At 42.9% G+C, this 17,812-nt stretch overlaps 1 protein-coding gene across 1 annotated transcript; it reads right to left on the bottom strand.

Moving 5' to 3' along the window:
• Window positions 1-228: 228 nt before the first annotated feature.
• On the bottom strand, window positions 229-14,824 carry LOC308672037 (sialic acid-binding Ig-like lectin 5). Its single transcript, XM_081334580.1, has 10 exons — window positions 14,709-14,824; window positions 12,483-12,911; window positions 10,716-10,769; window positions 10,145-10,399; window positions 6,994-7,059; window positions 6,622-6,873; window positions 5,911-6,234; window positions 4,479-4,566; window positions 2,864-2,984; window positions 229-681 (listed from the first exon to the last, which is right to left on the bottom strand). The coding sequence occupies exons 1-10, from the start codon at window positions 14,806-14,808 to the stop codon at window positions 478-480; spliced, it is 1,893 nt and encodes a 630-aa protein (XP_081190706.1). The 5' UTR covers window positions 14,809-14,824; the 3' UTR covers window positions 229-477.
• Between the last annotated feature and the right edge of the window lie 2,988 nt (window positions 14,825-17,812).

Raw genomic sequence — 17,812 nt, 5'->3', positions numbered from 1 at the left:
TTAGTAGTATGTATGTGTGTGTGTGTGTGAATTATTGCAGTTTTAATCAAGTAGCCTTATCCTCATTACATCTGGCATTTCTTAAGAATGATTGATTAACTATGAATCAAGTCAGTGTCAGTTCTTAGCAACCCTATAGATAAACGTTCTCTGGAATGGTCCTTAGGTAGCCCCATTGCCACTATAACCGAGTCCATTCCCCCCCCCCTTGCTGCTTTTCACCCTCTTCTTCTCTTTCCCTCCCCTTTTCCCAGCATTACAGCCTTCTTCGGAGAGCTGGGTCTTCTTATAAGGTGTCTGAAATAGATCATCTGAGCCTGGTTACTGGTGCCTTGCATGATGACTCCGAGCTGATTTGTTTGATGCTTTATTTCTTGGCTATCCACAGCATCTTCAGGAGCCCAGCACTGAAGTTCAAAAACGTCAATCCTCTTTCTCTCCTGCTTCCACAAAAGCCAACGCTCACTTCCAAGGACTTTAATTTCTGTGGACCGCTGAATATTCCACATTGTCATATCTTAAGACTGGAACGTCTTTATTTTTCGGCTTGAACTCTAGGGCAGCATACTGCAATTCATCTGGCTCTGTTCTCCTTGGGCTTGGAACAGTGGAGACCTGGGGTTGTTTTGGCTTCCTTTCTCCAGCAGCTTTCGGCTTATTGACCAGGGATAATCTCAGACCCTGAAAGAAAGGAACAATGTTCTTGGAGAAAGGGGGGAAAAGCCCTCATTTTCTTTCCTTGTTCTCACCTTATTTTCTAAGCGATTGTTGGGCACAAACAACCAAGAGATAGGAGGGAAATTTGCCAGTTACTAACTTATCTTATATAAGCAGCAGCTCAGTCCAGGCTGCAAAGCGAGATTCAGAATGTTCAAAGACACTCAGCCTTAATGAACTTATTAATGAACAAGGGCTTAAAGTTTTCGCTAATCCCTGCATTAAAAGTATGTTTAGAAGTGTTGTGTGGTTCAGGAAGGGTGTGTAACTATGCTCAGCGTTGCTTGAGAAGCGCTGCATGGGTCAGGGAGGGTATGCTAGAAATGCCGAGCAGATCAAGGAGGATGAATGGGGGTGTGCGGGGGTACAGTGGGATGTATGGGAATGCATGAGAGGTGCCACACAGATCAGGGAGGGGTGCAGGGGTGCACAAAAGGTGCCACAGGAGTTGGGAGTGCACAAGAGGGGCTATGTAATTGAGGAGGGTGTGTGGCCATGCACAAAAGGAGCCACTTCACTTGGGGAAGGTGTGTGGGGTACACAAGTGGCTGATGTATCATGAGCTCAGAGGGACTGAGGAGGTTGAGTGAGTGGGGGACACTTACCTCAGTGAAATGTGGCCTTCCCTACTGGCTTCCCCATTGACTTTCTGGGGAAGCCAGCAGAGAAAGCTGCAAAGGGTGTTCACATGATCTCAGGGTGTTTGGCAATGAGTCATTAAGTGCAAACAGGTTGCTAAGCAACCAGGATGCTTAGCACATGATCACAAGGGTGCTGGGACAAGCCATACTTCAGATGACCAGTTGTAACTATCATTTGTTCAGCAGTGCTGTAACTTCAAACAGTCGCTGAGCAAATAGCTGTAATTCGAGGACTACCTGTATTCTTATTCTCCGTTCCTGAGATTGGCGTGATGGCAGAATATTTAAGATGACAGCGGGGGAAAAAACTGCACTTGACTCATTGACATATGACACACAGAAGCGTTAATGCCTCAGTTTCCTCAAGGTTGGGTTAACTTAGGCCCTGGTCAACATTTGGGGTTGACCAGAGCCTAAAGAGGTTAGAACTGAAAAGGAGTTAGATTTTGTTTTTAAGAAATAGGTTTCTTTTTCTTTTAATTAGATTATTACAAGCCTGGAGGCATTTACAAAAATTGTTTAGATTTTTTTTAAAAATACCAGGAATCTATCTGATTTCAGAAAAAGCCTGATGGTTTCTAAAAGACTGGTCTTGCTGATCTCTGCTTTAGTTATTTGGGGACTTTTTTTCAATACATTGGCTTTTTAATGTATCTTTTCACAAGGCTCTTTTCGCCAATGTAAAGGTTCCTTACAAATGGAGTAAAGATCATAAATTCTTCTGGCAAGCTACATTTAAGGAAGGATTACAGCTTGACCAGAAAAACATGCCAGGTTGGCTTTTGATGAAAGGATTACAACAACAATGTGTTGTTAGCTTTTGAAAATCCCTGACTTAGGATCGTTTAGGACAGCGAGAACTGATTTGGTACGAACGGAAGAATAAAACCAGCCACAGAAATGAAAGGTGGCTTTTGTTAGGTTTGAATCTGACAGGATTCCTTGAGCAACCATTTTGCATTCCTCATGTGGATCAGTAATTTGGAACAAAGTGCCAGAAGATGGCGATGAAATTCAGTTTAATAAACACCTCGATTCAACCAACCTGCTTTCTCTTGAGGACCTGTAAACTGCACAGGTCAGAAAGAAGGCTGAGAAAATATTTACAGACCATTCACATCTTGGACATCAACTCCTTCCCCTCAGGGCATCGCATGCCAAAACAACTAGACACAGGGATAGCTTTTTCCCTCATGCTATCGCTCGCTGAACACCTAATCCCCACAGTACTGTCTTATGTCTATTTACCCATGTAGTACGGCTGTATTACTTTTACCCTTCTCATCTGTTCCACTATCTTCTCTTATTGGTATCACTATTATGATTATTATTACTTTGTTGTTTTTGCATGTACACTGAGAGCTTATACACCGGAGACAAATCCCTTGTGTGTCTATCACACTTGGCCAATAAAGTATTCTGTTCTTTTCTGTTCTAATTTAGTCTGAACTCACTACTTCCTTCATTCTCCAGATGAGGAGAGCAAAATTACATGTGAAACCTACCGTTGGGAAAATGTTGCTGTAGATTTGACTAGAATTCTTGGGTTTCTCATGAGGTTCTCTTTCAAAAGAGGTTCCTTTGACATGACCAGCTTTGGACAATGCTTTCTTCTGCTTGACGATCCTGGTAGCAAGTCAGTAGGACAATGTTAGGTTCTTACACTGTACATCTGTGGAGTCATAGAATGGATGGGACCTAGAAAATAATCTAATTCAGGGTTCCCCAAAGTGATCAATATTGACCCCAAAGGCTGATGAGATTATCCAAAGGGTAATCAACACTACTTTAACTAACAGTACTATAGGACTATCCAAGAGATTGTTGCTATTATTTTTGTATATTTATTACATTATTGTCATATAATAAATGTTTGGGGGCTAATGAGCAATTAGAAACTTCATCAAAGAGTTTAAAGGCTCTTGATGTAGCCCAATATCTACTATTAGAGGAATCCACTAGTACAGCAATAGTTATTTCAGAAATGAAGCCACAATCTTCTCTATTTTTTTCTCCTAAAACTGATCTCTTAATCCCTAGCTTTTTGCTTGTGTCAATTCCCTAATCAATTACATCCATCATTTTTCCATCTCTTTCTCTTATTAATGATGCATTTCCTCCCCACAACAATGCAACACTCCATTTATTTGAAATCGTAATCAAATTGGGTTGGGGGCTTGTGTCTTTGTACACACTACAGTATATAAATACTAAGGATTCATATAGTGTCACCATAGTAGGATGAATCATACTTTGGCTCTTCCCAAATGTAACAATGGCAGATGGATAGTTTAGGCTGAATATCTGGAGTCAAGCAGAAAGTTTTCTTCACTAATATGTGTGTGTGTGTGTGTGTGTACACACACACACACACACACACATACACACAGACTTGGGAGTAGCTTAGTGACAGTAATCAAACAAGCAATTTGTTTTCAAACAAATTCTGCCCCTTTATCCGGTATTCTTCTAACCCTAGAGAAGCTGCCAGCTACTTTGAGATCTGTCTAAAGTAGACCCATTAAAATTAGTGACAGATGTCATTTATTCTACTGGATCTATTCCATGCATGAAAAGTTGTGGATCTTTAAAATTTAATGTGGCTTATTAAAGCAGCTGTGTGACAAAGCCTGAAAGAGTGGCTGCTTTAAAGAGATGCTATACCAGTGCTGCTGCGTGATCTGAAACACTTCATCTGAATCTTTTTTAAGCATAGAATAAACACACATATATTGCTACACAGTCTCTACCTTTTTTCCTTGTTTCCATCCCTTTTTCGTCTTTCTGCAGTCAAATATCCCATAGAGAACGATATTTAGTATGTTGGCCCAGTTCTTCATTGTTGTTGACAACAGAACAATTAACAGACTGTTCAGCATTGTAACTCTGCTGAAATATACTAGGTCTAGAGCATAATGATTGTCATAATGATGCTTCTGAATTTCACCATTTACGTGTTGAAAACCTAGAATCTGGAATGGGGGACCAGGATCGATAAAATCTGCAATGGGCTGGCTATGATTAACTTATAGTGAGTTTTATAGATTGATACAAGTTATTGGTCAGAGTGTGATTTTTTATCAATTCTACCCAAACATAATGACCTGGAGAGAAACTCACCTGATCAGGAATAAACACACCATGAAGATTCCAGCTCCCAGAAAAATTCCACAGAACCCAGCAATGAACAAAGCCTTATTAGATCTTCCTGCAATAATAAACCAAGAGCTCTGGAGAAAACCAAAAAATAGTTTCTTCTGGTCATAGTCTGGTAAGAGATTTTGGGAAATTAGTAAGTCTAATTCCCAAGACTATACTGCATGGAGATAGAGGAAGACCTCTGTTCCCAAGACTATAGAGCAGGGATCTCCAAAGTTGGCCGTTTCATGACTTGTGGACTTCAGCTCCCAGAATTCCTCAGCCAGGCACGCTGGCTGAGGAATTCTGGGAGTTGAAGTCCACAAGTCATAAAAGGGCTAAGTTTGAAGATCCCTGCTATGGAGAATCAGCAAGATGGTCTTGAAGGAAACAGATAAGAATCCGTACGGATAGTTCTTGATGTACAGCCATCCATTTAGGGACTTTTCTAAGTTATAATGGCACTGAAAAGAGTGACTTACAACTGATCCCCATCCTTATGACCATCGGGCCCTTTTCTATGGTCACATGATCAAAATCCGGGCACTTGGTAACCAGCAGGTGTTGATGATGACCGTAGGATCCCAACGTCATGTGCTTGTCATATGCAACCTTCCCAGCTGGCTTCTGACAAGCAAAATCAATGATGGGGACGGAGCCAAATTTGCTGAACAATTGTGTGATAAGCTTAACTGCAGTGATTTGCTTAATACCTCTGGCAAAAATGGTTGTTAAAATCAGGTGAAACTCACTTAACAACCCTGTTGCCTAGTAACAGAAGTTCGGATCCCCAGTTGTAGTTGTAAGTCAAGAGGCGTCTGAGGGGTCCTTGGTGCTCTCTGAGCTCGCTTGTTTTCTTGCAGATGTGTCGTGACCCTAACTAGGTAACATCATCATCAGTGCTAGATGATGTTACCTAGTTAGGGTCATGAAATGTCTGCAAGAAAACAAGCAAGCTCAGAGAGAGCACCAAGGACCCCTCATTTCAAGCCTCAGCTACAAATAATTCTCCTTCAAGGAGTACCCGTAGCAGAAATTTGCCAGCCTAAAACGACCTCCCCCTTCTCTTACGTTTACTCTCCTAAAAATCACGGAGGGTCCTTTCTGAAATGTCTTCACCCTTCCTTGAAAGTCATATTTCATTTATCAGACTATTGTCTAGGCCAGGGGTAGGCAACCTCGGCTCTCTTATGACTCATGGACTTCAACTCCTAGAATTCCTGAGCCAGCCATGCTGAGGGGAAAGGGAGAGGCTTCCATGCTGAGCTATGCTGGCTCAGGAATTCTGGGAATTGAAGTCCACGAGTCATAAAAGAGCCGAGGTTGCCCATCCCTGGCCTAGGCTGTGGGTTTTCCTCCTTCCCCCGAGGATAATTCCCACGTATCCTTACACGCGCCTGGTGGAGTTCCTTACCTGTGGACGATTCTGAAGTTGGGTCTGCCTTGGCACTCAACAGGAATTGCATGGTTTGGATTCCATAAGAATTGCTCCCTATGCAGATAATATTATGAGCTCTATCCAGGCTGCCAGTCCAGTTTAAGGTACTGGTGACTTCATTCTTCTGGGTTAAAGCTTGGACTCTCTGGTTTCCTCTTGTCCTGGTTATCCTCTCCCCATCCACTTCCCACTCGATCTGGGGGGGTGGTTTAGCATGCAGGGTACAGCTACACAGGAAGCCACTGTCGTGATAATAACAGGTTGTATTTTTCTGGGGGCTTCTGCTGACTTTGGGGGCATCTGGAAAAAAACAAAAACAAAAGAGCCATGTAGTTCAAAGGTCTTTAATTTAGTTAAGACTTTCATTTCTCTACATGAAAAGAAAAAAGGTGCCACGTTGTTTTTTTTCCAAACCTAGGGCTGCCATAGTGATAAAAGCATCATTCATAAGAGTCTCGCTCTCCTATTATAGGCCCTTCAGATCTCATTTCACCTCCCTCATTATGAACGTCCTAGTTGGCTTGTGGTATCCAGGAATCTCTCTCATATTCTTTCTCTCTTCCACAGAATGGATCCTTGGTGGGTTTTCTGCCAAGGATGAGCAATGTCCTATAGCTCAAGATGTCAACAGCTTTAATATCTTCCCTCCAGAAGGAAGTGCCTTCTAGAGCATCGTGGTTCACTCACATGTCACATAGAGCCGGAAGGTCCCATTAACAAAGCCAATCGAGTTTGTGACTTTGCACATATATACACCCTCGTCTTCAACTGTCAGATTGGTTAGTCTCAACTGGTTTTCTGGAGAGTTCTGCAAATGGCTGTCGCCTTTCATCCAACTCGCTCTGCCTGGAGGATTGCTATCTGCTTTGCAGAATATCTCCAGCAAGTCACCTTCTTGGGCTGTCAACTCAGAGCCATTGGCCAGCTCCCCGGAGCAACCTGAAACCAGAGTAAAGCATCCATCATTTCCATGAAAGAGCTAGAGAGCCTTGGTCAAGCCAGCCACTGGCCTCCTTCAGAAAACAGAGGAGTCCTGCTCATAGTCGCACCCTAAGGTACCTTGGGTGAGTATGGAGCCTCTCCTGTGAGTTTGGGAGGTCTTGAAAATCAGCATCCTTGGACGATCTGAAGAAAAAAAACAACAACACATCAAGCTCCATGAGAGAAAAAGTTTTGTGGAGAAGAAAGATAAAACCTCTGGCCTGCAAGACAGGGCATCTTAAAGATTGCATCTGGTCACTAGATGACAAGTGTGATGAAGTGAGGGGTTGCACTTTCTCTCGCCAAAGGCTAAAGAGCCAAATTTTCATGGCTTTTCAGTGACAGAAGGAGGAGTCCGAAGTTCAAAATAAAGGATCCAAGGTGTGTGGATTCTGTACTCTTCAGCCCAGGGGTCTAGGACAATTGGCCATAGCCACATGTTGTAGACACTTCACCACGGCCTCAGGGGGTTAGCTAGGGTAGGGGGGCAGGAAGTGGCTACAACAATATGGCTGCGGCCAATTGTCCCATTCCGTCAGCCTAGCACCCCGACAATCAAGTACACATTTATGAGTTAAAAAGGTAAAGGTAAAGGTTCCCCCGCACATGTGTGCTAGTTTCCGACTCTAGGGGCCGGTGCTCATCTCCGTTTCAAAGCTGAAGAGCCAGCGCTTGTCCGAGGACGTCTTCACGGTCATGTGGCCGGCATGACTAGACGCCAAAGGCACACGGAACGCTGTTACCTTCCCACCGTAGTGGTCCCTATTTTTCTACTTGCATTTTTTACGTGCTTTCGAACTGCTAGGTTGGAAGAAGCTGGGACGAGTAACATTTATGAGTTACTGACTCACAAATTACTGATATTTCCCGCATTGTGTATTGTACACATTTCCTGAATGGGACATCGTGTATTCTTTTCACATCGTTATTTGCAGGAGGGAAAGGAGGAAAGAGAATGATGTAGAATAATTTCTAATTTAAACTTCCTTTTGGCATTCTGAGAATCTAGATTTGTTTTGTTGTTGTTGTTGTTGTTGTTGTTGTTGTTTTAGGAGTAAAAAAGTGGCAACTCCTAGAGAAACAAGCCGGTATCAGATTTTCCATCCTTACAGCAATTCTACAGATGCAGCTGCACAACCCGTAGCATTTCAATACAATTTCTTACTGAGGAAGATTTTTTTTAATCTGCTTTTAGGGGGGAAAATAATCTTCATTTTCCCTGAGGCAGCCTTTTCTAATCTTGTATCTCTCCCAGTACTTTGGGTTATAATTTCCATCATCCCCAGCCTTCAAGACAGAATAGAATAGATTGATAAAGATGTCTCTCCAAAGCGAAGCACACCAAAAGCTGAAAGAAAAGGGTTTGAAGCAGGAGATCAGAGAAATGGATTCGGCGAGTGGATCCAGCTTTCCTTGCTCAACTTTTCTTTTAGGAAATAGAACACCACAACCATATTCCTTTCCTCAGTTTATACCATTGTAACTTCCCCTCAAAAGTGTGTAGCCTGTTTTTTTGTGCTAAAAGGGAGATGCAACTGAAATGTTTTTAAGAAAGGAAATTTGTAGTTTGAGCACTGCTGCTTATGGCAACTTTTGTAGAAGGCGCCGTTCCTTGTTAGTTCTTGTATAATTGTAAGGCAGCAGCTGTGGCTGACAAAGGATTAAGAGATATGGTACCATTAACTTGGTGCCATAAGGGATCTTCTTCAAGGGACCACAAGAAGACCTTCTGCTATTTATAATGAAGTAGCTTCCAATTATACACACAATTCTAATCAAACCACTCTCTCAATTCCCCTTTTTTCTATAATCTGTTTTTTCAAATCAAAACCACAAAATTATTTTCTTTCTTATGCAAAAACTATGCATACATACATGTATGTAGGAGATGACCAGGCTGAACCCAAGGGAGGGGTCAAACATGTTATAAGTCATGAGCCTTTGCATGCCCACAAGAGATCTAAATCCAGCCCACCCTGAATGCTTTTCTTATCTCTTGCTCATTTCCCTTGACTGTTAGTAGCTCAGATTCTTGTAGAGAGCTTAAGCTTGCAATAAATCTTTATACTCATTTGAACTGCCGGAATCTCCTTGACTCCCGGGTGCTTGACAGTGTACATGTTTTCTATTCTCTTTTTTTTTCTCTACCTACTATTCTTCCTTTTTCTTTTCTTTTCTTTTTCAAATTTATTGGCCACTCATCTCACCACAGGCTTACAATATTAAAAAAAAATAAAACTATATAAATGAAATACCACAAAAGTATAAAAATACAAAATAAATAGCTAAAGGTGGGTAGGGAGGGAATAGGATAAACAGGAAGGATCTGATATTAATCAGATAAACCAGCCCACATGAAGACCCTCCTTTGAATCTTCAAGCCAGCTGGCAGAGACAGATCTGCAGGGTCTTGCAGAAGGTCAGTAAGATGACCTCATTCCGAGGGTCAAGATGTTCCAGAATGCAAGCGCAATGGCAGAAATGGGTCTTCTGGACCACACCAGCCAGAACACCCTGACTGGTGGGGCCAGCAGTATGGCTCCTCTGCCAGCGCTGTTGGAGCAACCAATCCCAGTGAGATGAGACAGTCACTTAAGTAACCTGGATGGATGTCATGGGTCACATTTTCACATTTTTTTTATCCCATTTATATCCCACCCTTCTCCGAAGACTCAGGACGGCTTACAATCTAAGAAGCACAAATCAATGTGCTTAGCAATAGCCTTCATTCTATGTATATTCCTGCTTATTAGGGCTTTCGGCCACCCCTCAAGCGGCATTATTACAAAGTCAGCTTATTGCCCCCAACAATCTGGGTCCTCATTTTACCTACCTTGGAAGGATGGAAGGCTGAGTCAACCTTGAGCCTGGTGGGACTTGAACCTGCACTAATTGCAGGCAGCTGGTGTTACTTAAGGAGGCATTAGCCCACTGCTCCACCAAGGCTCTTGTCTTTTTCTTTCTTATGAGCTAAACTCTTTTAATAAAAGCCTATTTAAAAGAAGAAGACCTTCTGATAGGCCACCTAGAATGATGGTCAACAGGCACTCACATCGACACTCACTTGTGGAGAGCCCCACTAATGGAAGATTCACCTGGGTAAGGATGTATTGACCATGTTCTGCTGCAGCAGTTGAAGTGGGAGGGTTTGCTGGATCATTGTAAGTCAAGCTACAGTGGATGAGTGTTTTCAGCTACTGTATATAACCCAACAAGAAGTAAATCTTACATTGGACAATAACTTCCACCGTCGTCTTGACTGATCCGTACTGATTATTTGCCAGGCACTGATATTTTCCAGCATCCTCTGGTCCAATTTCACTCAGTTGAATGTAATCCATGGCTTGAGCAATTTTCTCGTTCCCCTTCATCCAGGATAGGTTGGGAGTTGGTCTACCATCAGCAATACAGATCAGTTTGACAGTGGTTCTTTCCTGGGCTATCACACGGTTCAATCCCTCTTTCCTTTGCCATTCTGATGAGCCTGCAAGCATTTAGGAGCATCAAACAGGGAGCTACCCAAAACTGCATATTGGAAGCCACCTCCCCAGATTTGGCATAATTTCAGAAAATCAAGATAACTGAATATTTTGTTGTTTGGTTTCATTCGTGAAATATATAATGCAAATGACCTTGACCTTGTAAGATGGGGGGAAGAGATGTTGCTTAGGGAATGATCAGATAAAACGGGGAGAGCTTTTCAAGCTTGCAAGAATATTTGGGGAACAGAGCAGAGAGTCAGCATTCTGGTACTAGGCTTGAAGGGAATCTGCAAAAACATCCACAATTTGAAATCTTACCATAGTGTCCTGAGTCCATCACGTTTACTGTGATATTGATTTTCTGGGGTGGTTCTGAAACGTAGGAAGAGGAAAAATGAGAGTTCCTTGCCCAGAAGGCACACAGGGCCAGCAAGCTCACGAAAGACAGAAAAACAGAAAGCTTTGACTACTGCGCGTATAAATATGAGATTACAATGTAATCAGCCTTGGTGGCTGCATTTTAGAGTCGGAGGTTGGAATAAAGAATAAGTCAAGCTCAACTCCTGATGACATCAGAGAAATATGCATGTGGTTTTCTAGGCAATGATACAGAAGAGGTTTTGCCAATGCAACCTTCATGAATGTTTTGTCAACTTTCTAATCTAAGCCCTGGGATTTTTTTACTGGTCTCTTAATTCAGCACCAAACAGCTTCAACCCTTAGCTGTCTGAGATCAGTTAAGGTCAGCTGGGTGCTATGGGCAAAGTAAAGAATGCTGTCCTTAAAATCAAAGGTAACACCTCTTTCACAGAGATTTTAAAAATCCTGGCTGGAACATTCACACCACCCAGCTTCTTCCTAAAGTCTTACTTTCTTATATAGAAGAAGAGAGCCATGGTGGCACAGTGGTTACAATGCAGTATTGCAGGCTAACTCTGCCCACTGTCAGCAGTTCAAACTTCACTGGCTCAGGGTTCTCAGCCTTCCATTCTTCTGAGGACCCAGATTATTGGGGGCAATAGGCTGACTCTGTAAACCACTTAGTGTGGGCTATAAAGAACCGTGAAGTGGTATATAACTCTAAGTGCTATGGTTAATAGGTTCAATTCTGTGAGAATCAGGGTATGTAGGAAAGAGATTTGTGTTGTTGTTGTTGTTGTTTTCCTACTTGTTTTTTTCTGTTTTCCCATGTACCTTTTTGCACCATTGAATACTGTTTGGGCAATTTCTCAGACACTTCTTTTATTTGGGGGTCTTGTCCAGAGTGATCTATTTTAATACTTCCTTCACTTGGCTTGCCTTCTCTTCCTTCATAGTGATATCGCTAGCACCCCCTCTTTTTGTGCTAAGAAGCAGTGATCAATTTGTTGTTTTGACTGCATGGCATCCTGATGTCCTTCAAATATTGTGAACACAATTCCTGGTCAACACATGTGATAGGGGCTATAATCCAAAATATCTGGAAGGCATCAAGTAACATATCTCCCCTTTTAAAGCAAGGTTCTCCAAACTTGGCAACTTTAAGACCTGTGGATTTCAACTCCCAGAATTCCCCAGCTAGGTATGCTATGTTGGCTGGGGAAATCTGGGAGTTGAAGTCCACAGGTCTTAAAGTTGCCAAGATTGGGGACCCCCGCTTTACAGCAGCAAAGGGGACCTCAACCACAGATTGCACTTTGGTACTTAATATTGGCAGGACATAATCTAATTCATTTCCTTTGCTGAGTCAACATTGGAAGATATTGGAAGGAGAGGAGGCAATTCTTTGCTCATCATTGTAGTTGCAGGCCTCCAAAGGAGTGGAGGGATAGAGGAAGAAAGTCCAAAAAGGCAAAATGGCGGGCACTGGAAGTGACTGAAGGTGCAATTTTTTATAACATGTTATGCACATGTAATGCACATGTAATGAAATGAGGCTTCAGTCACACAGTCACAGTTGCTATCTTGCTTGTGTTTTTTTTACCCAACGTATAGATATCTCCTAATAGCTGATCTCCTACTGGTAGATCTTTTCTGATCTCTTTATAATAGACAATAACAGTTCAGCAAAATGAATAAGTCATCCAACAATAGAAAACTGCTTACCTATCACATAAACACAAGGTGAAGTATGTCCCATTTCTTGGACAAAAGAAAATTTTAGTTGACCTTGACTTTTCCCCTCAATTCGCAAGTAGTATTGTCCTTCATCTTCTATCTGAGCCTCCGTGATGACAAGGGAGCAATTTCCTTTATTTGAATCTCCTAATAAATAAAAGCGATCCTTGGTTGAATGTTTGACTGTCTGGCTTTTGTCATTGGTAGCTACAGGCCTGCAGGCATGAGAAACCAATGGAGAACAGGGGGATAATTGTGGCTGATATTTAATCCAGTAAGCATTTATACTCTCATGCTGCCGCAGGTGTTCCGATTTATAAGTGAACTGGCACGGAATATAAACAGCGAGACCACGTTGCACGGAGACAGAAGAAGGCACAGTGATACTATAATCCTTTGTTCCTTGACTTCTGATTCCTGATCCAAGAAAAACAAAACAAAATTAGTTTGGATACAGACAAAGCCTAAATGAAAGCACTGGAAAACCTCTTGAGGTTTCTTGTAGGACTAACTCATAAAGTGGAAAGCATCACAAGTAATCAAGCCCTCCAAAACATGAGGCCATATGTCCACTGTGCGCCCTCTCCACCACAACAGTGGGCTCCAGAGATTGAAAGAGAAGACGGCGTTCAGCAGCTAAGGGTCCTCTATGTTATGGCATTATTTGGCTATGTTGGCGAACAAGAACATTGTGCTGAACCATGGTGTACTTTTGGTGTTTGGGAATTGTACATAACAAAAACACAGCAATTGTCTATTGTTAAGCCAAGTTTAGAGTGATATGTCCACTACAGATATAGTGTCCAAGACAATAAATAATAGATGGAACTCTACAATGAAATGATTCTCTGTTGTTTAAAAAGATGCAAGGAAAAAAAAATAATTAGACAGTTCCTTATAGGACAAAAAGGTGAACTTTGCCAATTGGTTGAACCATCTCAGCTGGAAGGGATAGACTGAATCAAGAGATGTGTAAAGACTGCAGACAAAATAGCAATAGCAATAACACTTAGTGTCATGGTTCCGATAGATGAGACCAATTCAAGCAGAACTCTTAATTGTTTTCCTCTAAGAACATGTTTATTGGTTACAAAGTATCGGCACAGTCAAAAGTGAAACCCAGACTAAAGTCCCCTCCAAAAGAAACAGTAATACAAAGTTAAAATTCCCACCCCAAAACCTTTGCAATCAACTGCGTTTCCCAATAGAATAGTTTGGCGGGCTTTCTGACATTAGGCTCAACCCCCCAAGTTGAAGGAACAGAAATGACCTTGGTTCCCACAGGACAAAGAATTGTTTAGCATAAAATGTCTCATTCTTTCTCCCCCCCCCCAATCACGTGGCAACCGAAAACGAGCAAGATGTCTTCAGTCAGGTTCAATGCAGGTTTGACACTTAGACTTATATACCACTTCACAATGCTTTACAGCCCTCTTTAAGCAGTTTACAGAGTCAGCCTCTTGCTGCCAACAATCTGGGCCCTCATTTTACCCACCTCCAAAGGATGGAAGGCTGAGTCAACCTTGAGCCAGTGAGGACTGAACTGGCAATCAGCAGATGTAGCTGCAGTACTGCATTCTAACCCCTGTGCCACCAATGCAACCAACATTCAGCTGTTGGAAACTCATCTAAGAATTCTCTAGATCTCTCACTATCTTTATTTATAGATCTCCCTGTCTGGGAATAACTCATACAATGTTCTGTATCTGGTTACAGAGTTGGTTACACAGTTGGGGTTCCGTCTACAATATTGCTAGTTTCTCATTCTGCCTTATAGCCGTAATATTCTCTGGAGATCTCTCATCAAAGTCTAAACCAGGAGCAGGCAACCTCGGCTCTTTTAGGACTTGTGGACTTCAACTCCCAGAATTCCTGAGTCAGCATGGCTGGTTCAGGAATTCTGGGTATTGAAGTCCACAAGTCATAAAAGAGCCAAGGTTGCCTATCCGTGGTCTAAACCAAAGCTGATTTTTCTTAGCTTCTCAAAACAGGCAAGTTGCTCCTGATCAACTTGGGCCCTAGTAAATAAATCAAATTTTGTAGAAATGTCATCAGTCTCCAGTATGAGAGTGGCAACCACTGCTCCAAAGGAAGCTGAAATCAAAGTAGAACAACCTTCTGTCCACCGGATATGTTGAACCCTATCATCCCCCATGTCAACCGGACAATATTTTTTAATTCCATATTTTTCTTACTTTAGTACATGCCACCTACCTTTGCAGAGAAGGGCCAAGATCATTGCCAAAGACAGAGACAGTCTCTTTTTCTTACAGGGAAGAAGCCTTATCCACCAAGCACTCTCGTTTGCTGGCATCTTGTTTTACCTTGATATTTATGTGAAAGGAGGAGCTCTGTAGTAGGAAGAGAAGCCGTGTGATCTGGTGTGCTTGCAAGAAGCCAAAGAAATACATTGGCAATGGTCATAGAGATGCCTGGCGAACACGAAGAAGAAGTGCATCCAAAGGGCTTGGAGTATCTAGGAATAACTTGTTCAATTATCTTAAGCAGACCACCTTGTCACTTGAATGGGTTATCAATGCAGGGTTATGTTAACAGAATTCACCTGAAATCAATAAATCAGAATAGAGCCGGATGGAACCTTGGAGGTCTTTTACTCCAACTCTCTGCTCAAGCAGGAGACCCTATCCAGGGGTAGGCAACCTTGGCTCTTTTATGACTTGTGGACTTCAACTCCCAGAATTCCTGAGCCAGCATGGGGGAAACTATGGCCCCCCTCATAACTCGTGGACTTCAACTCCCAGAATTCCTGAGCCAGCATGGGGGAAACTATGGCCCCCTCATGACTCGTGGACTTCAACTCCCAGAATTCCTGAGCCAGCATGGGGAACTATGGCCCCCTCATGACTCATGGACTTCAACTCCCAGAATTCCTGAGCCAGCATGGGGGAAACTATGGCCCCCTCATGACTCGTGGACTTCAACTCCCAGAATTCCTGAGCCAGCATGGGGGAAACTATGGCCCCCTCATGACTCGTGGACTTCAACTCCCAGAATTCCTGAGCCAGCATGGGGAACTATGGCCCCCTCATGACTCGTGGACTTCAACTCCCAGAATTCCTGAGCCAGCATGGGGGAAACTATGGCCCCCTCATGACTCGTGGACTTCAACTCCCAGAATTCCTGAGCCAGCATGGGGAAAACTATGGCCCCCCTCATGACTCGTGGACTTCAACTCCCAGAATTCCTGAGCCAGCATGGGGAACTATGGCCCCCTCATGACTCATGGACTTCAACTCCCAGAATTCCTGAGCCAGCATGGGGAACTATGGCCCCCTCATGACTCATGGACTTCAACTCCCAGAATTCCTGAGCCAGCATGGGGGAACTACGGCCCCTTCATGACTCGTGGACTTCAACTCCCAGAATTCCTGAGCCAGCATGGCTCAGCATGGAAACATCTCCCTTTCCCCTCAGCGTGGCTGGCTCAGGAATTCTGGGAGTTGAAGTCCACGAGTCATAAAAGAGTCAAGGTTGCCTACCCCTGGTCTAGACCATCTCAGATAGAGGGCTGTCCAGTCCTTTCTTAAAAACCTCCAGTGATTAAATATTTTGGAAGATAGATGAGTTAACGAGTGATTCTCTCTCTGATTCCAGGCTGAACAATCCCAAGAGTCACAATTATTAACCTTCAACATGATTATTATTTGACATATTTGTCTTTTAACATCATCCAAATCTGTTTTGCACAGTATTTGGGCATGCTTGGATACAAGTCTGTGGTCTACAGAAGAGGTAATATGTTCTTTTCTTTAAAAAAAATCTTAAGAAGAGATCTTACAGTAATTTAGTCAGTTAGGAAAGGGGAAAGTATTTTTATGGGAACCAAAATTACTCTTAATTACCTTAAAGTGTTAGTTTAGGATGGGGGGGGGGAATTGTGAGAAAAAGTAAAATAGACAGTGCAGATTCTGTTTGGTTTCCCACTTCCTCTTAGCAGATTCTGATACTCTTCAAAACAACGGCTCCAGACAGGAAGGAGAGAGTTGGTTTGATTCAACAAAATACGGTAAACTGTCAACTTACTTCCTGAATTAGTTATATAGAGCTGCAGTGAAAATACCTCTGGCTGTTTTTTCAACGATCTCTTCTGATTTTATGAAAAAGGAACTACTGTTCCATGTTTTCCATGTTCTGTGTTTGCTCAAAGGAACACGTTTGGGTGAAGGTCTGGTAGGTATGGTGCACCATCTTCCGCTGACATTGACGTGTGGGCTAGCTGAAAGATATGTGAGTATCCTGTTTCTCATTGTACATTGTACTGGGGAACATGTGATGGTACACTTAGAACTGGAGAGAGATTCACATTCCTAGTACCGTCACTGATTTTCTTGTGTAGTAAGGTAGGACAACGTACTTCTTCATACAGTAGCCATGGGGAATAGACTAAGAACTTGGGAAATAAGTTGAATATTGAAAAGGAAGACGATCCAGTTGCTGTGACTTCTGTAACTTTATGCTAACCTTTTGCAGTAGCCTCCTGGAAAGGAAACTCTGAAAGAATCCTTCTTTGAAGGTCAGGCCGCCTTCAAGAGCTTTCAGATCTGATGTCTCTTGACCTTCCCACTAAATCAGACATGTCAAACACAAGGCCCGGGGGCCGGATGCGGCCCGCAAAGTGGTTTCATGCGGCCCGCAAAGCCATCCTGGAAACAGTGAGGGAACGGCCCCCACTGCCCTGGCCCTGGCCTAGAGACCCTCCTTCTGCCAGAGACCCTCAGATCTGTCCCACTCCTGCCCGGGCCCCCATAGGCACCCTTGATGCCAACGATGTAGAGCTGGCCATGCACACCCAGTAGGCTATATACACTCTAGCCACGCCTACCCAGTAGGCCACGCCCACCCTGGCCATAACCAACCGGCCCCCTGAGGGCAACCGCAATACTGATGCGGCCCTCAATGAAATTGAGTTTGACACCCCTGCACTAAACCTAAGACAGAGGTGTATGATCTGAAGCTTCATGACTATCTACTGTGCATCAGAGAATTCCCAAAGTTGTTAGAGAACAACAGAATCAATGAACTTCCAATAAGTAATTGTAGAAAAAGTAGGAAGCCATTAAGAAAGAATTCTAGAACTGCTGGGTATCAAAAGCAAGTCCTATATCTAAGTGGGGGCATAGTAATCATATTTCTGTGCCTCTTTCTCCAGCCTGAGCTATATAGTAGCTTAGACAGACTCCCTTTGGGGTATAAGGCCTAGTTACCCTCTGTCCCTCATGTTAGCAATGGATTGTGTTAAGGTCTGGTTGCTTTTCCTTTTAAAGTAGGGGAACTAACATTGGCATGTCTTAAAGGAA

This window comes from Vipera berus (assembly GCF_964194415.1).
Source record: "Vipera berus genome assembly, chromosome: 9".
In the NCBI taxonomy this organism is placed as follows: domain Eukaryota; kingdom Metazoa; phylum Chordata; class Lepidosauria; order Squamata; family Viperidae; genus Vipera; species Vipera berus.
This window is presented reverse-complemented; position numbering and strand designations above follow the sequence as displayed.

Excerpts from the sequence above, each read along its gene's own strand:
- LOC308672037 (XM_081334580.1), bottom strand. The coding sequence starts at position 14,808 with ATGCCAGCAAACGAGAGTGCTTGGTGGATAAGGCTTCTTCCCTGTAAG. Across the intron at positions 12,912-14,708 it reads CTTGGCCCTTCTCTGCAAAG|GAATCAGAAGTCAAGGAACA; the intron begins GTAGGTGGCATG and ends TTCTTGGATCAG. Across the intron at positions 10,400-10,715 it reads GATGGACTCAGGACACTATG|GCTCATCAGAATGGCAAAGG; the intron begins GTAAGATTTCAA and ends AAATGCTTGCAG.